General features: G+C 53.4%; 2 protein-coding genes across 8 annotated transcripts in view; one reads left to right on the top strand and one right to left on the bottom strand.

Annotated features, from left to right (window-relative positions):
* The window catches only part of ST7L (suppression of tumorigenicity 7 like), a 141365-nt gene that overhangs the window by 35589 nt on the left and 80993 nt on the right, over window positions 1-24783 (bottom strand). For 3 of the 5 annotated variants that reach the window (XM_072766493.1, XM_025983324.2, XM_025983325.2), the window contains one exon: window positions 20443-21627. The exons of the other annotated variants lie outside the window; for them this stretch is intronic. In XM_072766493.1, the coding sequence (XP_072622594.1) occupies window positions 21523-21627 (105 nt within the window). In that variant the 3' untranslated portion in view covers window positions 20443-21522. Of the gene's footprint in view, window positions 1-20442; window positions 21628-24783 lie in introns of those variants that run through there. 5 annotated transcript variants of the gene reach the window in all.
* On the top strand, window positions 1483-23866 carry WNT2B (Wnt family member 2B). Of its 3 annotated transcripts, none has more exons than XM_025983287.2 (5): window positions 1483-1593; window positions 13936-14156; window positions 15175-15452; window positions 16366-16630; window positions 19645-23866. In XM_025983287.2, the coding sequence occupies exons 2-5, from the start codon at window positions 14030-14032 to the stop codon at window positions 19872-19874; spliced, it is 900 nt and encodes a 299-aa protein (XP_025839072.1). In that variant the 5' UTR covers window positions 1483-1593; window positions 13936-14029; the 3' UTR covers window positions 19875-23866. The 3 variants fall into 3 exon arrangements, with proteins under 3 accessions (XP_025839072.1, XP_025839073.1, XP_025839071.1); XM_025983288.2 differs by lacking the exon at window positions 1483-1593 and adding an exon at window positions 7052-7412; XM_025983286.2 differs by lacking the exon at window positions 1483-1593 and adding an exon at window positions 7924-8248.

The raw sequence follows: 24783 nt of genomic DNA on the forward strand, positions 1-24783 counted from the left end.
TCCCAGCGGGCTCCTGTGTTCCTCGTAAATTTTAATATGGATAGCTGTCACGCTCATAAATAAGAGGTCTTTGGGATCCTCGGTAAGTTTTGTGTAAAGAGGATCTGAGACGGAAAAGTTCGAGAACTGGGGCTCTAAGGGACCCCTTACTTGACCCAACAGCACATGTGGGCGTGTGTCTGCAGGAGGGGGCTGCAGACCGGGTAGGAGCAGAGGAAGCCGCACGCTGCCCCCACGGGGACACCCACTTCTCCGTGCCACGCACTCTCGGTCCTCGGGGTCTGTCCCCGCCTGCGAACCACGCGCCCCACGCAGACCAGGCTCACGCTGCCGCGCCTTTTCGGGAGAGGCCACTGCGGGGCGCGCGGCCCACAGTCACCCAGCCGCCAGCGGTGGGGGGCGGGGGGCGGGGGACGGCGGCGTCCGGGCGCCCCGCACTTTCCTCCGCGGGCCAGGCCGGCCTCACTGTCCCTCAGGCTCAGCCGGCTCGCCCCCCCCCCCCGCGCGTGGGGACAGGGGTGCTCCCGCGGCAGCAGACAGCGGGCGCCCCCGAGGCCGCCGGGCTCTGCGGTCCTCCGAGGGGCGGGCCTCCACCTGCACCGTCTGCCGACTGCGGCGGGACAGCTCCCGCCCCGCCCCGCTCCCCCCGCCCCCCCCGCTCCTCCCGCACCCCCTCCCCGCCCCGCCCCGCTCCCCCCGCGCCCCCCGCTCCTCCCGCACCCCCTCCCCGCCCCGCCCCGCTCCCCCCGCCCCCCCCCGCTCCTCCCGCACCCCCTCCCCGCCCCGCCCCGCTCCTCCCGCACCCCCTCCCCGCCCCGCCCCGCTCCTCCCGCCCCCCCCCCGCTCCTCCTGGACCCCCTCCCCGCCCCGCTCCTCCCGCACCCCCTCCCCGCCCCGCCCCGCTCCTCCCGCCCCGCCCCGCTCCTCCCGCACCCCCTCCCCGCCCCGCTCCTCCCGCACCCCCTCCCCTCCCCGCCCCGCTCCTCCCGCCCCTCCCGCTCCTCCCGCACCCCCTCCCCGCCCCGCTCCTCCCGCACCCCCTCCCCGTCCCGCTCCTCCCGCCCCGCCCCGCTCCCTCACCCTCTCCTCCTGCACCCCATCCCCTCCCTGCTCCTCCCGCCCCCCCGCCCCCCGCTCCTCCCGCACCCCCTCCCCGCTCCGCCCCGCTCCTCCCGCACCCCCTCCCCTCCCCGCCCCGCCCCGCTCCTCCCGCACCCCCTCCCCGTCCCGCTCCTCCCGCCCCGCCCCGCTCCCTCACCCTCTCCTCCTGCACCCCCTCCCCTCCCTGCTCCTCCCGCCCCCCTCCCCTCCCCGCCCCGCTCCTCCCGCCCCGCCCCGCTCCCTCACCCGCTCCTCCCGCACCCCCTTCACTCCCCGCCCCGCTCCTCCCGCACCCCCTCCCCGGCCCGCCCCGCTCCTCCCGCCCCCCCCGCCCCTCCTGCACCCCCTCCCCGCCCCCCCGCTCCTCCCGCCCCCCGCCCCGCCCCGCCCCGCAGGCGGGCAGCGCCCGGCCGGATCCTTCCTCTACGAGAGCGGCCCGGCCCGCAGCGATAACCGGCTGCAGCTGGAGACCCGGCTCATTGATACAATAAGGTCTGTAATTGCCTCGAAAATAAGGTAATGATTTGGCAGAGGGAATGCTTTGATCTTGTCGGCCAAGACCTCCCCAAATGAAACTTCCGAGGGGCTGAAGGCCTCCAATTCGGAGTGTGAAGCCGGGGGACAGCCTACGCCCCCACTGCGTCCCTGCCCCGTCCCCTGCACCCCGCCTCACGCTCCAGGCTTTCCAGGCTTTCCAAGGAGGGACGGAAGCACCTTTTTCCTAGACTACAGAATAATATTCGCGTGTATGCCATTGGTTATGCATAGGGAAGGGGTGGGTTCTGGGAATGATTCCTCCAGCCCTGCGGACGCCGTAGAAACCGAGACGGAGGCGCGGGGTGGGGCAGGCCGGGATTCTGAGAACCCTGATTTGGCTCAAGCCTGATGAGGTTTCTGGTACAGTGAGGGCTGCTGATTTGGGCTCTTCAGGCAGGAAGGGGTACAGGAGGGAGGAGAACCTTGGTCTTGCCTTCTCTAAGAAGGCACACACACACACACACACACACACACACACACACACCCTCTGCGCTGTGGGTGTCCCTGCCTGGCAGAGGCCCCAACACAAAGAGGATTAGAGAGATGAGCTAATCTGGTTTGTATGCCAGACATGGCCCCAGAAAGGGATCTTGTCTACCCTGATGTTTAAGGAGGTGAAGGAGTGAAGAGTCTTCCTTGGGGGGCCCGCTGACTGGCAGTATCAAAGACTCCTTCCCACTGGAGTCCAAAGGATGCTGCTGTCCTGACTCCAGGGGGACATCTTCGTGAGCAGAGAAGCAGAGGCCTTGGAGATTAAATGGGTTGTGCTGTGAGAAACAAGAGAGGGATAAAGCCAGAAATGGTCCCCTCGCCCCCACCAGAGGGAACTAGATATACATCCTTGTTTCGCCAGTGAGGAAACTGAGGCCAGGAGTGCAGAAGTGATCTTCAGAGCCACGGAAGGTTTGCATGGCTGAGGGGAGGGGGAGCTCTGGTTTTCTGATTTCTTCAGTCCAGTACACTCACTCTATACTGTGTCACAGGGCCAGCCAAGGCAAGTGTGGGATGTATGGGACAGAGAGCAGGAGAAAGAGAGGAACAGAGACAAACATAAACAAAGAGACACTGAGGGGGAAGAGACGGGCGGGGGGGGGGGGGACACATACGTGTACCCAGAGAGAGTCAGAAAAGACATGGAGAGTGAAAGAAAGATGAGAGAGACAGTCATATAGATTCATGGAGAGAGGAAAAGATGAAGGGAGAAAGATGAAGAAAGGTTCAGATGGAGGATAAAAGGTCAGGCAGACATAGACACAGAGACAAATGAAGACAGAGATGAACATAGAAAGACAGGAATGGACACAGCATGACAGAAATACAAGCCAGAGGCAGGCCTAGAGAGACACACAGAGGACAGGGAAGCCCAAGACGCAGAATGGACTGAGGGACACAGAGTGGGAGAGATGCAGATAGGATGGGCTTGGCAGACTTGTGTCCACTGAAAGCAAATCTCACTTCCAGAACATTCTAGGACCCAGGACAGGTGGCATGGAGAAAGAGAGTTCAATGTTTAGACTATTTGATACAGGCTGATTGGGAGAGGGTGACTGGGGGCAAAGTGGGAACCTCTCTCCTTTGGGGTTAGGCTGGTCAGTGACCACCCAGAATCCCAGCAGCACACCCACTGGCCTCACACAGAACCTGGGCCACCCGCCCAGGATGGCTGTGAGCCCGCCTACCGCCTGGCTCCAGTCTGATTACAGCCAAAGTGCTAAAAGGCTCCAGACCCCCTTGCCCCGCCCCCACGGTTCAGCCTCCCCAGGCGTCCCCAAGCCTCCCCTCTTGGTTCCCGTTCTCCCTTAGGGCCCTGTTTTCCTTTCTCCCAGTCCCCTTGGGGGAAGAATCTACTCTCCTGTTTGGCCACTAGCTGGGAGGAAGAGGGTCCCTGTCTTGGCTCTGCCCCATCAAGCCCCCTTCCCTGGTTTGGGCAGGATCCTCCTTCCCTCCAAAGCCCTCTTGGCCTGGCCTCTTTGACACACGTTCCATGCCTCGCCTGGGAGCTCATAAATACCAAGGAGAGGCCAGTCAGGCTGTGTACAAAGTATAGATTCCCTGCTCCACCCCCCTTAAAAGCCCCTGGGTTCTTCCCAAGCTCTCTCAGTCTTCCCTAGACACCTGCATGGGGTGGCTGGGGAGGGAGGGATGGGGTGGGGGCATGAGGGGCCTGTGTGAACCTGGCCCCATTTCAAATAAGACTTGCCTCGGTCTGCAAAGAAACCTCAGGAAAGGCGTCTCAGGGCCTCTTGTGCAAGCAGCAGGCTCAGGAATTCCTTGACTCCCATCCAAACCTCCCCCCAGCCCCTTCTCGGCCTTTCTCTCTGCTTATTACCATCCACACCACCTCCCACCCACCAGGAAAGAGAGAAGGTCATCACCAAAGGGGCCCGGGGAAGGGGGGCCTCCTGGGGGGGGTGTCAACCTGGGTAGAGTAAGAGCTGTTTACCCACACCACCCCAGCTCCCCTTAGCTCATCTCCACTCCCATCCAAGGGCCAGTAAAAACTCCAGATCATTCAGCCCCACAGAGTTGAGAGTGAAAGTAGTCCCCATGGGGAAGCAGAGTATGAGGTTAGACATCAAGGGTGAGGGGGGGGGGCCCTCTTTGGGCAGTCTCATTTGCATAGGCAGGAGGCTATGGTGCCACCTTGAGGAAGAAGGGAGACTTGGCTCTGCTGGCTGGGTGGAAAGTGTCCTTGGGAAGGCCCCAGGGACTCTAGAGGACTCCAGGGGGAGGGGGTCTGGAATTCATCCTCAGCTCTCCCCTGACGCTGCCTGCTAAATCTGCAGTACGCAGCCCTGAAGAGCAGAGTCTAGTGTGCCACCCCTCAGGTGGCTTTATTGTGTTTGCCTGAAAACACCGGGGAGTAAGACCCTTTCTTTCCTTCTGAGTCATTTAGGATTCTCTGGCCAGTGCTGGGCATACAGCAGGTGCTCAATAAGTGCCAACCTGACTCCATGCAGCTCCCTCCAGACCAGTACTTGACTTCCCAGTCAGTAACTCCTCCCCTCGCGTGAGGAGCTGAACTCTCCAGTAGCGTCCAGGACCTTGAGACTGGAAGTTTATTTTGAGATCTGAAGTCCAAAGTGGCAGATCCCAGAAAACCTCTTCTCTGGTTCTGTATTTGTTCTCTTGTTAAGTGGTTGAGTGGAGCTCTTGCAGTCAGCTGGCTTCTGCAGCCTGGGGTTCCTCCTGGGGACCTGGGGGCTCAGAGGGGAAGGGGTAGGGAGGGGAAGATGAAGGAGCAGAGCCCCTTCTTGGGTTGTCCACTCTAGAGCAGAGGTAGCCTAAAGCACTGGGGAGAAGTCTTGTCCCCTCACCCACTGCCCTTGCTCTTGGAGCTGCTGATGTTTCTGGGGGCCCCCTTAGCTCAGCAACATGCTTTAGTAGTTGAGCATCTATGTTGTGCCAAGACACGGTCCCACTTGACTGTGAAGACAGCTGAAGCCAAAGAAGGGGCCTCAGAAGTGAGTCTGGGGCCCATGTGGGTGAGTCCACCCACAGTTAGGGCTGATGTGATCATCTCCAGCCCACCCCACAACCTTGGGCCCATATGTAGAAATAAACACAGGGCCAGCGTCACACCCAGGCCTAAGCACACAGGGGAGTCTGGGAGAGGCTGCCAGAGCTTGCAGACCTTGTAGACTGCTGCTCAGCATCAGGGTGGGGCTGAGTTGGGAGGAGGTGAGAGTGGCTCAAGGAGAGGGTCCGGGCCAGGAAAGAGCCTGGGCCCACTCCTCCCTCACCTGCCCCTCTCAGGGACACTCAGCAGAGAGTCCGCTTCTTTTTGAGAAAATACAAATGCAAGGGCCAGCTGGAGCCTCCCAGACTGAGTTGAAAGGAGAGAAGGGGAGAGAAGGGTCAGCAGGTTGGCAGGTAGGGATGTGGCTGCATGCTGGCCTTGCTTGGTCTTTGAACTCAATCCTCTCCGACTCCTATGCAACTCCAGGCCAGCCCGTACGCTCCATGGCTGTCCCCTACCCCGTAGGACAGTGGATCACCCTGGCACACCTAGCTGAACTCCTCTCCTCCCCAGCTCCCAGGCTCCGTCTGGCTGGCCCCTGGGCTAGTTTTTTGCACACCAGCCCACACCCACCACAGGGTCTCTGTGTTAGCTATTTCCTCTGCTGGGGATGCTCTTCACTAAGAATCCACCTGGCTTGTTCCCTGGCCAACTCAAGTTTCTTGCCTGAACGTGGCCTTAATGAGCCTACCTTGATCATCCTAGTTACAACGAATGATTTTTCCCACTGTACTTACCCTTCCTAACACAGTGTATGTTCTACTTAAGATGTTTACCATGTATTGTCCATCTTCCCTCAAGAGAAGGTAAACTCCATGAGGGCAGAAATTGTTTTGCTCGTTTGCTGATGTGCCCGTTGTGCTCAGCACAGTCAGGAACGTGGTAGAGAGTAAATAAATATTTGTTTCATTAATGAATACACTCAGTCCCCTGCCACATAAAGTGAGGTAAAGGAGGGGGCCCCTGGGTGGCTCAGTGGCTGAGAGTCTGCCTTCAGCTCGGTCCCGATCCTGGGGTCCTGGGATCAAGTCCTGCACCCGGCTCCCCACAGGGAGCCTGCTTCTCCCTCTTCTGAGGTCTCTGTGTATGAGACATAGGCACACAGAGTGAATAAATAAATGAATTTATTCATGAATAAATAAATAAAAATATTTTTTTAAAAAAAGTGAGGTAAAGGAATGAAAGGTGGGAGAGGAGATAAAGGTCCTGTGGAGCCCCCCTCCCCCCATCTGCCTCTGGATGTCTGCAGCATCTCTGAAGCCAGCTGTGCCCTGTCCACTCACACTCTGGCGTCTCTAACACCCCTCCTGCCCCCAAGCAAGATAGTGATTTTGGTGTTGAGGAGGGTGGGCAGTTTCCAGCGCATTGTTTACACCAAGGCTTTATAGTTTAGATAAATCAGGGGGAGAGGCACAAAAGACACCTGGGAATGAGGGGCTGGACAGGAGAAACTGAGGCTGAGGGCCTCAGGAGGAGGTCAGGGCCATTTCCCAGGCAAATTCTCCAAGTTGTAAGGCCAGGGTTTAAAAACAATTTTTTTTCTTTTGTACATCTCAGCGAGGGCCACTCTGACCCCAAAAGTTCTGCCTGACCCCAGGCAGCTGCCTGGTGGGTGCGGGCAGAGGAGTGTCACCAGCAGCAGCCAGCACCTCCCCACCCCCTCCTGATTTACGTCGCCCCGAGGCGGTGTGCAGGGGGTGGGTGGCGGAGGGGGCGCTGGAGCCGTGGGGAGGAGGAAGGGTGAAAAGGCGCAGGGGAGAAAGGGCTCCAGGGCTCGCACTCTCGCAGCAGGCCCCCCCCCCGCCCCCCGCCCCCCGCCCCCCGGCCTCCGGTTGGGGAAAGCCGCCCAGCTGTTTCTGGTTCTCCCGTGCTCCTGGCCCCGCCGCGGGGTGAGGGACCGAGGCACCGGGGGAGCCGGGAAGAGGCCGCGATCCGCTCGGGACGGGGACGGCCGTCAGGGCGGGGAGGCCTGGTCCGCCCGCAGGCGTGCGCCCTCCGCTCGGGCCGCCAGTCTCCGTGCACGGCCCGGGCAGGCGGCTGGGAACCGCGTCTGAACCCTGCGCGGCTGCCGCGGCGGGGCGTCGGCGGACCCGGCAGCAGCAAGCCCCAGCGGGGAGAAGCCTCCCGCTGAAGCCGGCCGCCCAGGCGACCCCGTTGGCAGTGCGGAGAGGGAGTTGACATGCTCCCGCCGCTCCCCGAGGCAGAGTTCGACCCATTTCACAGAAGCGCAAGAGCGAGGGGACAAAGAAAATGGGTGCGTCCTCCGCGGCTCAGCCGCGTCCCTGGGGCGGGAGGGCCGGGGCCGTGTCTGCAGCCCCCTCCGGGCTCCCGGCCAGCACCCACGCTGGTTGCGGTGGCTGCGTGAGGGCGCTAGGACCCGGTGGAGCGGCGTCGGCCGGGACTGGGCGCTGCGGGCTCCCAAGGGCGCCCCCGCGCCCCGTGTCACCCCGCGGGAGCAGGTGGGGGCGCGGCGCGGGGCAGCGGGAGCGCGGGGGGTGCCGCGGGGCGCCGGGGAGCGGCGCGGGCGGAGCCGCCCACAGGGCCCGCGTGTCCCCGGCCTCGGCCCCGCCCCGCGCCGTCCAATGAGAGCCCGCGGCCGAGGGGCTGTCCGCGCACTCTGCCCGCAGCCCGCTCCGCGCCGCGACCCCTGACACCGCGCCCCACGCCGGGCAGCGCGCCCCAGACCCCGAGCTTGGCGCGCCCGTGAGCTCGCGGGCCCCGTGCCTCGCGCCGCGCTCCGGGACCCTGCGCCCCGGCTTCGGGACTCCAGGTGCTCGGGGCCCCCGGCCGGCGGCGAGGCCGATGGCCCCCCAGGGGGCGGAGGAAGGCGCAGCCTGAGTACCCCGAGCCGGTGCCCCGTCCACGCCCCTCCGGGCCGCGCGGCGGGAGTCCTCGGGGAGCTATGCTGGAGCCGGGCGGTGCGGAGGACGCCGCGCAGCTGCCCCCCAGGCGCGCCCGCGCCCCTGTGCCCACGCTCGCGCCAGGCCCCGTGGCCCCCGACGGCGCCCGGGCTTCTTCCCGCCTCGGTCTTGCCTGCCTGCTGCTGCTGCTGCTGCTGACGCTGCCGGCCCGTGTAGACACGTCCTGGTGGTGAGCGTGGCTGTGGGGTGGGGAGGGCGAGGCGCTGGGTCAGAGGCCGGGGGCACCCGGGGGGAATACGCAGCTCCTGGCACCCCAGGAGGTGGCTCAGGAGACCTGGCTTTGGCTTCGACGGAGCGGGAGGCGATCCCAGCAGGACTGTCACTTAAGTTGCAGAGTGTGTGGGGGAGGTGGGTGGAGAGGTGTGCGCTGGGCCGGGGGGGGGGGGGGGGGGGGGGGGGGCGGAGGGCCTGGGCACTTGGGGCGAGGACGCCCGGTGGTCGAGGCTTCCCGGACTCCCATGGCTGTGCCCCCTCCGAGTCAGCTCAGCCCTCTCAGGGGAAAGGCTATCCTCCAAGTTTCTCTCTGGGTGGACCCCAGGAACTCATCGCCCAACTGGGGCCTTGGGTGGCGGTCCAGAGGACCCGGTGAACGCGAAGGTCGCCCCCCGGGGGGGGGGGGGGGAGAAAAGGGCAGCTGGCCAGAGCGAGGAGCCTCCCGTTAGTCTACTCCACCCCGCACTGCAGTTCAGCTTTGGTGAGGCTGCAGCACCCAGTACAAGGTTTATAAGTGGAATCAAGGCACAAATACTCCATTAATTCCCACAATTAAAACAAACAAAACACTTGGGTTTGCATAATTTAGGCGTTTGTCTTCAGCCTCAGCGCGGAGGATGTTATTTCGAACCCTGATATCCTTCTCTTCTTCCTTTTTCTTCCCCAGATGACCACCCTATCTCTTCCAGCTCTCTCCCCTCCAAGAACTAGAGGCTTCTGAAGTCCCACAGTATTGAGACCCTCCCCTCAGATTTCTTGCAGGCCTTAGACTCCAGACACTGCACAAGAGGGCCGATGAGGCAAAAGGCATTAAAAACCCACTGGATGCCTGGTCTTTCCCCAATCTCCTGCCCCCCACCCCCCCTCCAGACCTGGATGGCATTCATCTTTTTCTCTCAGGAGAAAGAGCCGCTCTCCCTCCTCCCCCACCTTCTGTTGATGGGGGTGAAGGGGGAGGTGGACAGAGAAAGGCAGTCTTCTCATCTTTTCTCTTCATGGACCCCCCCCCCCCAATCAAACTGGCCTGACTGGGCTCTTGCCCCTCCCTACCCAGCAGTGCCCCTTCCTTTCCTGATTCTGCCCCTCCCCCCCACCCTCCCCACCACACAGAGTGGTCTCTCCTCCCCTTGCACCCTGTGGCTTTTCTCCTCTAGACTTGGAATCTGGGCTAGAAGGGTTGAGGGGTGGCTGGTTGAGGGGGTAAGCGAGCTAGGGCTGCAGATTCCTATCATTTCAAGATGCGTTGCTCTCCATCTACAACACCCACCCCCCAGCCCCCATTTTCCTGTTTCAGAAAAATCTCTCTTTTGGATCTTTTTAATCTCTGCAGTGTTGGGGAAGGCAAGGGAGGGGGTTCTGGATGGGGGAGAAGGGAGGCTTGTATCTTACATCTGGCTTGAAACATTCTTCCTAAGGGAAAGAGAAGAGGGGATGAGGAGAAAAGCCTTTCAAAGTTCAGAGTGAGATCAAAGCCACCCTAAACTGTCAGGGGCTCATTTTGGCTGGGGATTTGTGTGTTCAGTGGCCTGATGGAGAGAGGATGAAGTGACCACTGTGCATCTTTATCCATCCCAGATGGCACTTTGTTCTTGGGGACTCTTATTGCTTCTTACCAGTTTGGGAACCACTTGGTGTTTAGGTGAGCAAGTGTCACTCTGCTGATTTCAGCATCTTGGTAGTGCTTCTTGAAGACCCAACTAGGGTGCCTCCTGGCCCCCATTTTGCCCCCTTGGCTACTCCCACTCCTTTCCTTTCTCCCTTCTACTACTCTCACCCCACATGGTTCATATTAAATATCTTGGAAAAGCTCTGGGTAGAAGAGCTAGAGACAGGGCAAGCCACTGATACAGAGGGAGTCAGCAGTCCCTGTGAGAGGGAGGAAAGCAGCAATGGAGCCAGGATGGGGAATGAGTGCAGAGATCATTTCAATATCCTTGCATCACACCTGTCACAGCTGTAGGCTCCAGGTGCCTGCCTCAGTGGTCATCACTTCTGAGATAAAAGTGGAAAGCTGCTTTCTAAAGGCAGGTCACACGGGTCAGGTGATTATCTCTCTTTCCTTTAGGAAAAAACAAAAAACCAGCAAGATTGATACCCTGTCCAAACCCTGGAAGAGATGCCCGTTGACTGTGTGTCCATGTTCCACTCTAGAGCAGAAGGTCACCACTATCGCCAGCTAACAGTCTGATCTTCCCCACAGCCCTTCCCTTACTCTCTGGTCACTCTTTCCCTCTCCCCACCTCTCACTGGAGGAGGAAACAGATGGTCTCTTCTTATTCTGTGAAAAACAGAACAAGAAATAGGGGGCTCCTCGCATGGGCTGCCCTGTTCCATTTTGCATTCTGCAGGGAGCTGGATGTAGGGAATCCCAAGAGCAGGACAATGTCTGCAGATTCACGAAGGGAGAGGAGCAGAGCAGTATTATTAAATTGGCATTACTGTTACTGACAATGATTGCCATTTAATGAGCCTTTACTAAGCTCTGGACCCTACAGCTAAATACCTTAGGAGCATCATGAGGTAGATACTATCCTTATCCCCATTTCACGCATAAAGACAATGGGGGCTAGGAGGGGAGTGGTAAGGAACTTGCCCAGGAGCACACCAGTTTTGGAGCTAGGTTGCCTCTATTCCTGGTTAAGCACTGTATGCTCTCTTGCTTGTGGGATGAACACAAGCTTGGGCTCTGGAGTCAGATGTCCTTGGTTCTCTGACTAGCCCTGATGGACAGAGCTGGGTGTGAACCTCAGTTTCTTCTGAAAAATGGAGATCTCTGTCTCGTAGGATTTTTGTTAAGGAAAACGTTTCAAGAACTGTAAAGTACCATATAAATGTTGTGGTGTAGAGAAATTTAGGGAGGGTAATAGTTTTATCCCTGCATTCTAAAGCCCTGTGTGGGCTGGGCTGAATTGTGTACACCAGGGGACTGTAAGAGGGGAAATGAAAAGAGGATCCCTGGCCTCATTAAAAAGACACAAATATAAAACATCTGCAAATAGGCTGGCAAATCAACAGGAGTAAAGCTGTAATTGAAAAGAAGTTTATGGCTGGCTAGGGGGAAAAGAGAGTTGGCAGTAAATCAGAGTGGTTAGGTGTTTATTTAACAAAGTTACTAAGTATCTGCCATGTGCCAGACACTGTTCTAGGTTCTGGGGATACCAAAGTAAGCGGAACAGACAAAAATCCCTGCCTTCATGGATTAGGGTGTCTGAATCACCTGGGGTTGTTGGTAAAAATGCAGATTCTGATTCCAAAGGCCTGGAGTGGGGCCCAAGATCCCCAGATGATGCTGACACTGCTGTTCTAGGGACCACACTTTGAGAAGCAAGGGGCTAGAGTAGGGTATGAGTCACTCTGTCAAAGGAAGGCATGTGAATTGGTCAGAAGCAGGTGAAGAGAGCATTGTGGGGCAGGAAGCTGGGAAGGCAGTGAAAACAGAGCTGGAGTCAAGGGCATCTTGCCTCTTACCAGCCAATGAGCTGGGGGTGCCTTAAACATCTTTGTGCCCTAACAGGTGAGCTCAGTGCTTGGCACATGGTAGGCATTTTGCAGGCATGTGTTGAATTGAGAGGGGCCTCGGGCTCAGTTTTATTGGAGGCCCTCGCACCAACGGCAAGGGGCTGACAACTGGCCAGTAAGCAAGCATTCTGCTCTGCAGAATCTTAGTGGGGCACTTAATGCAGCTACTTAGTGGGGTATGGGTGGTAGTAGAGAAACCATTATTCTCCTGTCTTAGATACTGAACAGATGTTCCCACGCTCAGTGAGGATGTAACAAGAAGGACCAATGTGGGCTGCAGCAGAATGGATTTAAGTCAGACCACAGGAAGGACTTTTTGCCAGATTTTGGCCTGCCCTACTCCAGACTGTCTCATGAGGGCTGGATTACTGGTCTCCCATTCCCATCCAACCCCCCTTTTTCCAAGCCCCAGTAAAAAAAACAAACACCCATTGCTTAGACCAGTACTTGGGCTGAACTAGGGAAGCAGAACGGTGGTGAGACAGGGACCAGCTCCAATTCCAACGGTCTTGATTCTCCAAACAAAGCACCGCGGCAGTGGGTGTAACTCAGGCTGTGCGTCAGGCGGCCTTTTCCGGCCTGGCCCAGCCTGGGGTGTTTATTTTGTTTGTTCCTGGAAGCTATTGCCCTGATGGACAGTACTGCTGGGGACACTGATTCCATGGGATTTGTCAGTGGTGGGCCAGCCCTTTCCCCCTCCCCTGGGACAGATGGGCCCCATCAGCCATGAGCTCCAGAAGAGGCAAGCATCAGCCTCCTAGTGTTTGTTTGAGTTGGTGTCACCAGCGATGACCTAGTTTGTGGGTGAGGGCCGGGTGCGCAAATATGGGCGGGGGCGGTGGGGACATGGAACCCAGGGCAGTGCAGCTTTTCCCCTCTCCCCACTGGCTGCCTTCTGTTCTCCTCATCCACTTCTAGGCCCATTTTTGGAATTTTTCCCAAACCACAGGCTCATTCACAGTCCAAACCAAAATCTTTTCAGCCTTTAGCAGCAACTGTACTCCTTGACCCCCACCTGTTCAGCAAAGGGGAGAGAGGTATCCCTTTGATGTGCTAGGAGAGGAAAACAGAGAATCCCCAGCAAGCCAAGGAAGGCACTAGGTGTTGGGAGAGACAGCGAGGGAGTGAGAAGTAGATGAATGGGTCAGATCTCACTTGGTGGCCTTGTGGGGAGAAAAGGTGATGATGATACAGTCCTATCTTCTCTGAAATGTTCTTCTTGAGGCTTATGGTAGAGTCCAGGGCTAAGAGCGTTTGAGTGAGGAGAAAATATTGCCTTGAGAAATTTGAGATGATTCTAGCAATCCACCTAATTTTTAGTAACCCACTCCAATTAACCATTTTACAGTTGCTTGAATCAGGCAGACTAGGGATTAGAATATGTTGCTTTGGCTTCCCGCAGCCAATAGCCCTCTGCCCATGCAGGTTTACCAGGACATCAGGCCTTCTAAGTTGGGGAGGATGACTGTAAAAAAACATTCATTAATTAAGAAGGGCCCTGGGACCTGAAATAAAGGGTATATGGAGGAGATCTGGAGGTGGGGTCTTTCTTCCCAGACCTCAGGACTGGGGGGTGAGGATTTTTTGCTACATGGGTCTGACTTGAGCTGTAAACATTCTCATAATTGCCCAGTATGTCTCTTTCCACTGGCCCCTCCTTGTCTCCATCCTCCTTTCCCCAAACCATGTCTTCATGGATCAGCCCCGCAGGACTTGCCTCTTACATGTGGGTGTAAGAGTGTTGTCTCAGACTCTTGTTTTGTTAGTTTATTTTTCTCTGAGGCTCTTAATGTTTATTAAATAAACAAGCAATGGGTTTGTGTGACATGCCCATGGCTTCTATGTATGTGACACATGCCTGGCCTGTGTTCTGAGAGTGTGTGTCACTCTGGCCTTTAGCTGGGGAGCGGGTGATGGTGAGAGACCGCTCTGCAGCTGCGTAACCATTTCTCCAGAGCTTGTGGGGAAAGCTGTACCCATTGGCCTCGGGGAATGTGGGTTGGAGGAGGGGAAGGAACCTCTCTGAGTTCTGAATGCCAAACCTCTCCCCTCCTTATCCCCTTCCTGAGGCAGGAAAAGGACCAGAACACAGGGCCATTTGACAGGGCCTTCTCTACCTTGCAGGTACATCGGGGCACTGGGGGCCCGAGTGATCTGTGACAACATCCCTGGTCTGGTGAGTCGGCAGCGGCAGCTGTGCCAGCGTTACCCAGATATCATGCGCTCAGTGGGCGAGGGTGCCCGAGAATGGATCCGAGAGTGTCAGCACCAGTTCCGCCACCACCGCTGGAACTGCACCACGCTGGACCGGGACCACACTGTCTTTGGCCGAGTCATGCTCAGAAGTAGGAGCCTCTTCCACCCTGCCCCAACTGCTTCTCTTTCTGTGCCTGGGGTGGTGAGTTAGTAGGGTAGGCATGATCCTCCTCCCCTTTCCTACACATTGCCTCATAATCAGACGGTTGAGGGCAGAGCCCAGGATACAGTTGGGAACAGACCCTCAGTACCTGAGAGATGTAGGCAGGGGCCCCTCTAAACTCCAGTATTCTAGGACAGCACAAAGGTACAGGGTTTCCTAGCACTTCCATCTTTCTTCTTCCTTCTCCCTTCCCTCCCCAAGCCCAGCCTGGGTGTTTCCATCCAGTGTAAGGCTGAGGACTAGGAATGGCTGCTCTCTTCTTACTGCCACCATCACTACCCTCATCCCAACACTCCAGTAATGGCAGCAAGGGATAAACAGAAAGGTGATATGTAAATATTTGGAGAGTTGGCGGCTTGGCAAAAACGCTAAGGGGAGCCAGACAATAAACTAGGAGAAAGGGAATAAGATGGGAATCTGGCAGTGTCTGGGGGCCAGGGGTGATGAGTCATCAATCCCCAAGAGTAGGAAGGGAAGGAAGTAGGCCGGGGGAAGTAGCAGGTCTCCCCAAACAGGCTGACCCCTGGGCTGGGGTCTCCATTGTAGGGGAACTGTCCAGCAGAGCAGGCCTGAAAAGGCCTGGAATGTGGACTGAGGCAGGCTTAGCTGAGCCTGGATTGGCACTCAGTGGGAGGGGATGACTCACTGTCCAGCTTTTCAATGGATGGACCCAGAGAGTTTGGAAGAAAGCAAGAGTACAGGTCAGCCCAAGAGGTCAGATGTACAAAGAAGTGGACAGAGAGTAGTGAGGGTCGAGGGGGAGAGGTCAGATATTCTGGGGAATGCTCTTGAAAAGGAAGGGTGCCTTGAATAAAGGGGGTGCAGAAGTTGCTCTGTGAAAGACAAGAAGAGAGGAGGCTGCAGAGCCGGGAGTTGTGTGGGCTGAAGAAGGTGACAGACATGGGCCTCCCTTCTGAAACCTACTTCTACTTTTCTCTCTGCAGGTAGCCGGGAAGCAGCATTTGTATATGCCATCTCATCAGCAGGGGTGGTCCATGCTATCACCCGTGCCTGTAGCCAGGGTGAACTGAGTGTGTGCAGCTGTGACCCCTACACCCGTGGCCGACACCATGACCAACGTGGGGATTTTGACTGGGGTGGCTGCAGTGACAACATCCACTATGGTGTTCGTTTTGCCAAGGCCTTTGTGGACGCCAAGGAAAAGAGGCTTAAGGATGCCCGGGCCCTCATGAACTTACATAACAACCGCTGTGGTCGCACGGTCAGTACTTATGTCTATGCATGTACATTCATGTCTGCTGGGGGTGACCAGTATGTGTGATCATGGACTGAATGGGAAGGTGGAAGCACTAATGGCTTCTTCACTCCAAAGGTCCCAGCCCCTATGGGATAGAAACAGTACATACAAGGGAGCTTGGGAATGTCTAGATTCAACCAGGTGCATAATGTGTCTTCACAGAGGTGGAAAGAAGGAAAAGGTAGAGAAAAGAGGGGAAATAACTGTGTTTTTTTAAAGGTTTTATTATTTTACTTATTCATGAGAGACCTAGAAAGACAGGCAGAGACACAGGCAGAGGGAGAAGCAGCCTCCCTTCTGGAGCCAGATGCAGGACTCGATCCTGGGAATCCGGGGTTACGACCTAAGCTGAAGGCAGACGCTCAACCGCTGAGCCACCCAGGTATCCCAAGGGGAAATAACTTTTTAAGAAGGAAAAGAACCACCTCCATAAAGACTGAGGAGGATGAGATCTTGTTCTAGTCAGTTCACTGATTTCTGAGCACCTCCGATGTGCCTAGTATGTACTGTGCTGGGTAATGGCATGCCAAAGAGGTAGAAGGCATGGCACCTTGAACCCTAAAAACACGTGATAACTGGAGAATGTGACAGCATGCTGTAATTATGAGCATTATCCTGTGGCTCTGAAGTTCAAACAGGCTACCATGGAAAGGAAAGCACTGTTGGTCCAGGAAGGATCCCTGAAAGAAGAGGTTCTTGAATTTGATCAGGAAGAAAGGGTGGGATCTGACAGGGGGAGAGGAAACAACCGATGGCCCCCCTGTCCAGCCTAGGCCAGATCCAGCAGATGTCAGAGCGCTCATGGTTTCAGCCCTGGGGAGGACTGAAAAGTGCCCTGACTGGCTGCCTCTCCCTTACCTGCTTCCCCACCACCCAGGCTGTGCGGCGGTTTCTGAAGCTCGAGTGTAAGTGCCATGGCGTAAGTGGCTCCTGTACTCTACGCACCTGCTGGCGTGCGCTCTCAGACTTCCGCCGCACAGGTGACTACCTGCGGCGGCGCTATGATGGTGCTGTGCAGGTGACAGCAACCCAGGATGGTGCCAACTTCACAGCAGCCCGCCAAGGCTACCGCCGTGCCACCCGGACTGACCTTGTCTACTTTGACAACTCCCCAGATTACTGTGTCTTGGACAAGGCTGCAGGTGAGTAAGGAAAGGGACATGCATACAAGAGCCCTGCTCTTGGTGCAGGCACCCCTGGTTAATCATAATGTTAGGGGAGCAGTATTGTGGGAGGAGTCAGTCTCCTCCCTACATGAACACCTTATAATGAGATTGATGATGAATGCCTCAGGCCTCCGGTCCCAGGGCTGCCCATGCTGGGGAGAAGTCACCTGTCACTCCTTTAAATCCCCAGCATCTGAGGGTATAGTAGGTGCTATTCAGGGAATGTTTAAACGAGTCACCCATTTTCCACAGCCAACAATGAGTGGACTGAACAGGAAAAGCATGTGATGGAGCTCTAAGTCTCTGGCTCTTTATGATCTAGCTAAAAAACGAGATGCAACAGGGAGACAAAGGCAACTGCAAAAGACAGATGACTTGAGAAATCAAGAAAAGCTTATTTGAAAATGTGGAATAGAAGCTCTTTCTTGAAGTGTAGGGATGACCTGGACAGCCTACAGAGACCAGGCAGATAAGCAGAGTGGCAGGTGGGAAAGTACACAACTGTTCTGGGAACTAAGAACTCAGATTAATCTGAATGATGGTTTGGGATAGGGGAGACTGGAGATAAGAAGATGGGCTCTGGATTAGACCATTAGTGGCCTTGACAGGCTCTATCCAGTGTGCTGCCATTGAAGATTCAAAAATGGAGTTGGGGGAACACGGATAGAGGAGATCCCAGGAGGGCTAATCACTAGCAGCAACCTGTTTTTTATTCTGTTCCAGGTATTTGTGGTGGAATTCTTGGGGATGCTGGCAGTTGATATGCTATCACCCCCAAAGAGGAGAAGTTACCATCTTGGCTCTTATTTTAGTTCAGGCAGGTTAGACTAGGAACAACCTGCAGCACAAAAGAACTGTTCTTCCCCTGTTACTGTCACAGGCTCTCAGGCTCTTCTCTGTAGACTTGGCATTCAGGCCTTGGGTGAGAGAGAGCCAGAGAACTCAGTTGTCTTCAGGTCTGTTTGTTTTCACCCATCACTGTTCTTCCTGAGAGTCAAGTGGCTCAGAGCAAAACTGGGCACAGAAACAGGGTGGGCTCCACCCAAGTAACACAGAAAGTAGTTTGTGTCCTTTGGATGGTGCTAGGAGAAGGGTCAAAAGAGCCCTTCTAATTCTCCCAGTGACTTCCCGCCACTAGGTATGTTTTCTCCCCACGTGACAGGATTCAGAGGACTACTCTCTGAATGCCTTGAAATAATTCCATAACATCCGAGGTGTAAGCCTATCCTGCCATCCTTAAAATGCACCTTTGGGAAGGATCTTTGGAGTTACAAGGGAGGATGGGTTCATATGTGTGTTAGTTTTTCTTAGAGACATAAAATTAAGTCTCATAAAACCCAAAGTGGAGCCTGGAATTCAAAGGGTGTAAGTCATCCCAAAAGGGAGTCCACCCAAAGTGGAGCCTGGAATTCAAAGGGTGTAAGTCATCCCCAAAGGGAAGGGGCCAGAAATTCCCTCCAAAGCAGTCCTATCCAATTGAACTTTCTGTGATGACAGAAATGTTCTATGTCTGTGCTTTCCAATACGGTAGCCACTTACTTACCCACATGGTATTATTGAGTATTTGAAATATAGCTAGTGTGACTGAGAAACTAAGTTTTAAATTGTATTTAATTTTAGTTAATTTAAATCTGGATGACCACATGTGGTCAGTGGCTATTACACTGGACAGCTCAGCTCCAGAAAGTAGAAGAGCTTTGGCTACACAAGAGAAGGACTTAAGCCCAGTCCTTGGAATTAGGAGACTAAAAGAAAGAGTACAACTAGTTAGCCTACACACCAGAGAAGTGGCTTCCTAACATTTTGGATTTAAACTCCTATCGTTAAAAAATTCTTGGAGCGTGTACCTCCAAAATGTGGTTATTTACTTATAACAGATAGATACTAATATGTACATTACAAAACATACAAAGTAGAGGTTTTAAGTTTATGAGATAAAAAACAAATATAGAAGTTCTAAGTCCTAGCATTTTTCTTTGCATATCGCAGTAGAATGCACAGCCTACTGTGAGAAAATCAGTCATTCTGTTCCCCTTCCTCAATCCCCAGGTCAGTCCCTGACCCATCTCTGCGGAAGGGTTAGAGTAGGTACTTTCTAGGGTCTACCCCTTCCAAATTTCTATGATTTTATGATCTGTTGGCAGGATCTCTTTTGCTAAAATCAGTCAGAATGAAGTCCTGAGCATTCTCCATGCAGGGAGAGAACATCATCCTTTCCCTTCAAGGCTTCCTAACTGTAAGGGGCAAGGCAAGGGATATTCTGTAGGAATCCCATAGGGATATGCTTCTGGGCAATAAAGCTAATCAGTTCACCTCCCTCAGTTGAACAGAGATTATAGTCATGGTATAACAATCCACTGAGTCAGATGCTACTATTATGCCTATTTTCATAGGAGAAGACTAAAGTCCAGAGAGATGAACTACCTTGGGAAATCACACAGCTAGGATGTGGCAGAGCTGGAATTTAAACTTGGACAATCTGACAATAAGGCCTATGCTTTTAATTGCCATACTGTACTACTTCCCTGAATAGTACAACTTAATAAAAGATCAACTACGGACCGAAATACTGACAAATGGTAGCTGGATCAGAGTTGTGGCAAGACTTCTTGGAAAATATAAATTATAGGCTAAGTTGTTTTTTTTGTTTGTTTGTTTGTTTTGTTTTTTTAACTTTTTAGTGTGGACAACTTCAAACAAAGCCCTTACCCAGCTTTAACAGGAACATTTTAAGGCCAGGTCTTGAAAGAGATATGGAGCTGTGTATTAGCAGGGGGGCTGTTGCAGGTGAACTCAATGGTCTTTGGGGAGCCTTAATGGTGGGAAGAAGCCAGGCTGGTGCAGAAGGAAGTAAGAAGATGGTTATTTTGGCTAGTTGGGCATATTTTCAGGAAAAGAGATTCTTTATGGCTTCCTCATGAGGATGTGGGTAAGGGAACCCAGAGCATAAGAGGTAACTTGGTTCTCACTCTCTCTTTTCTCCAACCCAGGTTCCCTAGGCACTGCGGGCCGAGTCTGCAGCAAGACATCTAAAGGGACAGATGGTTGTGAAATCATGTGCTGTGGCCGAGGATATGACACAACTCGAGTCACCCGTGTCACCCAGTGTGAATGCAAATTCCACTGGTGCTGTGCAGTGCGGTGCAAGGAGTGCAGAAACACTGTGGACGTCCATACTTGCAAGGCCCCCAAGAAGGCAGAGTGGCTGGACCAGACCTGAACATATTAATACCTCACTCATCCCTCCACTTCAAACCTCCTGACTCAAAAGCACAAGATCTTTGCATGCACACCTTCCTCTACCCTCAACTCTGGGCTGCTACAGTTTCTATTTAAGGACTTGGAGAATAATCCAGAAGGACTCTAGTGTCCTGACTGGTTCCTTAGCCCTAGGAAGGAGTTGACAGGGGATGTAAGAAATTGAATGGCTCCCTGACTGCCCCCTCCAGAGGTTAGAAGGGACAGTGGAAGAGGTAGGGGTCTTTGGAGTTATATAAGTTGCACTAAAGCACATGGTCAAGGCTCATTTTTCCTTTCTTTTGTACCGGCTTCCTGACACTTCTTGTGTGTGCAAGAGGAAGGGTACCTGGAGAGAGCTTCTTTGTGTTCCTACCTGACTGAGAGTAGACGGGACAGAGATGAAACCACATCTCTTCCCTGGGTCAATTTGAGCAGACTGCCTGGTACCCCAAAAGAAACTCTTAGGCTACGACCTTCCATTATCAAGAGCCTGGGATTGCTAGGTAAGAGTTAGCCATAGTGTACAAGGTTCCATTCACATCCTCATAGGTTTTATAAACTGCTGTATTTTGTAGGGGAAAAAGTTATATAACTATACACACATACATTTCTCTTCCAATCTCCCTCCTCTTTTCAACCTATATCAGACAGCACACGTTGCTCACTTCCCTTTTGCTCACTTGCTGCCTGTTCAAACCCAGGGGCATGGAGTGGTTCTTAGCCTAACATATCATTAGAATACCTTAGAACACTCCTAAGAAAGAATAATTTAGCAAACTTGCCTAGGCCTTGGGATTTATTTCTTTTTAAGTTTCTATGCATTATTCTGGAGGTCAGACAGGTTTGGGAAACCCTCAGTAAAAAGGTATGGGATTCATGGGGGGTGGGAGAGGGTAACCGGCCTGATCTCAAGGGCCCCACATGAGTCATCCGTGTATACTAAGCAGGTTGGGAACTCTGGCTCGGCCAGTTTTTAGGAGAGGATCCTGGTCTTTGAAGCTAGGAATGGAAGCCAGTGGCTACAGAGGAAAGAATTGCTGGGGCTTGGGGCCAAAGTGGTAAACAGCTTTGAAAGCAGCCTTTCCCCATTTATTCAACAAATTTTTATTTACTGACTCTCCAAGTCCTGGTGATTATTATTGTTCACTCCATCTTTGGCTTAATAGGGGAATTCCTTCTATGCTACTACCCACTGCCTAATTAAGCTTGCAGTAGTGGAGTCTCCAGAGATGGTAGGCTTAGTTAGTAAGCTAGAGGAGAGGATATAGAGTCCCAAAAACTATGATGTCCTATCTTTCTGTGACTTGGACAATGGCTGTCTCTGCCTGGTGATATTTTAAAAGACCAGAGTAGCAGAGAAATTTGCAGTTATGACAGACTTGGATTGAAATCACAGATGTGAGATTTACTGTTTTTGATATTTTGAGCAAGATACCCAAATTCTCTGAGCCTTTATCGTCTCATCTGTAAAACGAGGTTATAAACTTATTCCACATATTCAGTTTTAATTATGAACCCAATTCCAGCCAACAGATGCTCTTACCAAAGTCCCTAACTGGTCTAGCCCATCGTGACTTCTCTTGGAATCTTCCATTGAGAACCGTAAAGTATTGACAGCAGGCTGCAGATTAAGGGGCCCACACACGGAATTCTGAATATAGGTGCACTCCTCCTTTCCAAGTTCCTCTCCAACATCCCTTGGGGTCCTCACGTGTTTGTGGAGCAGCTTCACTCTGCACAGGCAGCAGAAGGATGGGGGAGTCAAGCTCTGGGCCATGGGGGCAGATTTATTTGGATGATAGGACTAATATTTGTGTAACCTGCTGAGACCTGTGTGGGAGAGTTTAGGGTGGTTTTTCTTTTGGTGAGGGGTTTGCTCCGGTTTCACATCTATTAACACAAAACATGAGCTAGTCAGGGCCCTTGTGGTCTGCGGTGAGGGGATTCCTGTGGAGAAATGGGACTGAGTGAGTCAGGCCAGGGGAATGTCTTCTTTGCAGAGTAGAGTCAACTGGATAACTGATGAGCCAATGGTGGGATTAGGGAGGGGGAAACAGGAGGGGAAGAGAAGAGCTTCTGACATCTTGAGCTGGGATGAGGAGGAAGAAAGCCTTGGGGTAGTGGGAAGGTGAGAGGGTCATAGTAAGTCTGAATCAAGAATAGAGCTGATGGAATTTATATAAGGGTACTGTCTCTGGGTAGAGCCTCAGGTCTTGGTCAGCCCCTGCTCTCACAAGAATGCTCGGCTTACCACATCATTGAGAGGGAGGCATTTCTGGGACTTCAACCCAGGTTCAATCTGCCTATGTTCTGTCACCTATTCCTTTTCAGTTCCTTCCCTGTGGAAGGAGCTGGCATCTCATTATTGCTCTGTGCTTCTCCTAGCCTCCAATTCTAGTTTGTAGAGGTCCAAGTTTTACAATTTCCTATAAACGATTAAGAGAAGAACAAGCTGTCCAGAGAGTAAGATATTTGAACAGAGGAGTGGACAGTGAGAGAAAAGAGGTCCATGTGAGTCCCACTACAGAGGCTATGTGGTCCCAAGAAGGAATGATGGCCAAACAAGTGATTTTTCCTCTTATTTCTTAGCTTGCCTCTGCATTCTGATTGGCTTTAGACAACTGGCATCCATTCTGCAATAAACAAACTAATTTATTTGAAACAAGCAGCAAAAGGAGAGCTGCATTTGGTGCAATCAGGGCTCCATTTGGTTCTGCTGTCACCCACTCACTGCCTCTAACCCCCTCTCCTACCCCTTCTCTGGGTCAATAGAGGTCTGTCCCTCTTGCAGCTGTCTCCTAGCCCCTCTCCTCTCGGACACTCTTTCGTGTCAGTCCTCATTTCTTCACACTTTTAATATTTAGTAGAATGCATTGCAGAAAGTGCTATTTGGATACAAAGTTAATTTCAAAGACATGATCTCCATCCTTTAAAAGTCTTAGACTCTTATAGAGAAGGCACATGGCTGAAGTACCTCGGCTGCACAGCCTGTGGCCAGTTTCCATCATGTACAAGTAAGAAAGCCAGCCTTAACCTAGTCGTGCAGATAAGAGCCAATGTCTGTTATTGCTAGCCTTGAATAATAGCACAAACCTATATGCTTTCTTAGAATGATGCTGGAAAAATGAAATCAGGGACTTGGGATTATTTTTTAAAAATTAAACACTGCCTGGCCCTGAACGTCTGTTTGTAGAAAATCTTGTAGGTCTGACTCATGACCACTCATGGTCTCATTTCTCTTCCTCCCTACTGCAGAGTGTAATTTCTTCTCCTTTTTCTCACCTCCCGTAGTAAGAACACCAACCCCTAAGTCTTTCACCAAATTCTCAGATCCACTCAGGACATTGGTTTCTACATGGCTTAACAGAAGAGAGATAATCAGGATTTTTTCCCTCTCAGTCTTTTCTGAGGTTTTTAAACACCCTCAGTGGTCATAGGGCAGAAGCCCAAGGGAGGACACCAGGGAGAGTATGTTTCTCATCCCTGGGAGGCCGTCAGCCTTGCTCCTGCAGCCAAATTACAGCACCAGAGAATAATGTGATGCATTCCTGGGCAGGTCCGTGGGACCCTGGGCTCCTGGGCCTTGTGGAGAGAGGTGCCAGACACAGAGCTCTCCGTAAGCAATCCTGCAGAGCCGCCCCCTGGGTGCAGAAATGAAATACGGGAAAGCTTCACATTACACGGAGACCTGTAGCTCACACCTGGTTATTGATGGCCTTGGCAGAGGCCTCTGCCCCCACTTTCCACTTAGGAAATGCTTGCTACTATGGGAGTTGGGCACCTTGGAAGCAATGTTAGAAAACAAGAAAGATGCTTCCTTTCCACTCTTTGCTCCTTCTGTGAGCCTGCACACAACGCTGAGGATATGCACACACATGAGGTGCGCTTCTGTGGACATACACTATCTTCTCCCAGGCCGCAACAGAGTTCTAGTCCTCCTCCCTCTCCCCAACAATAAAATGAGCAACTGGATTTCGGTCAAATTCTTCAAAAATCATACCAACATCAGAGATTCAGCCATCACAAAGGAATATTAAGAAGGTCCATTATTAATATGCAAGCAGCTCTGTGGTTTGGGGACGGGTATTCCCCTGGGAGGTGGCAGGAAAAGGATGCAGAAAGGGCATAGAGAGGAGAAATCAACAGGAGACAATTGCCACCCAAGCAGAATGGCTAAAACCGTGGGACTTCTCATGGCTGGTTCATGCTGGAGGTGGTGCAATTCCTGCCCTGTGTGCTAAGACTGATGGGGCAGCCTCCTAGGACTACACGAGGTAGGATTACCAAGCCTGCTGACCACGACCTGTTATTTTTAACAAGGATAGCTTTGGGTACCCGAGATAATCTCCTCCGGAGAGAGGTACTGGAGGGGAGCAAGCAGTGGCTTTACTAAGGTAAATATGTCACAGTTGCTGCACTGAATGGAACTTTCCTAGAAGCTGTTATTCCCTTTGGGTGACTGGCAGGTTTCAGGCAATAGCCAGTGGTGTGTCAGTAATATGCCTGTCCCTGACCCAAAAGGTCAAAGGGAAAGAAGAGAAGGACAGGTTTTTTGTTTCTTTTTTTTTTTTTTTAAAGATTTTTAAAAATTTATTTATTCAGGAGAGACAGAGGCAGGGACACAGGCAGAGGGAGAAGCAGGCTCCATGTAGGGAGCCCAACGCGGGACTCGATCCCAGGTCCCCAGGATCATACTCCGGGCTGAAGGCGGCGCTAAACCGCTGAGCCACCCAGGCTGCTCAGAGAGGGACAGTTTTTAAGCATATGTTTTCACTTCCCATTCATGGCTTAAATTATCCCTGAGCAGCTTTGTGGCTCTTCCTCACTTAAGACATTTTAGTCATCCTAGAGTTGAAAAAAGCAAGTGAAGCTTTCTCCCCTGGGCCCCC

This window comes from Vulpes vulpes, chromosome 8 (assembly GCF_048418805.1).
Source record: "Vulpes vulpes isolate BD-2025 chromosome 8, VulVul3, whole genome shotgun sequence".
NCBI classification, from domain to species: domain Eukaryota; kingdom Metazoa; phylum Chordata; class Mammalia; order Carnivora; family Canidae; genus Vulpes; species Vulpes vulpes.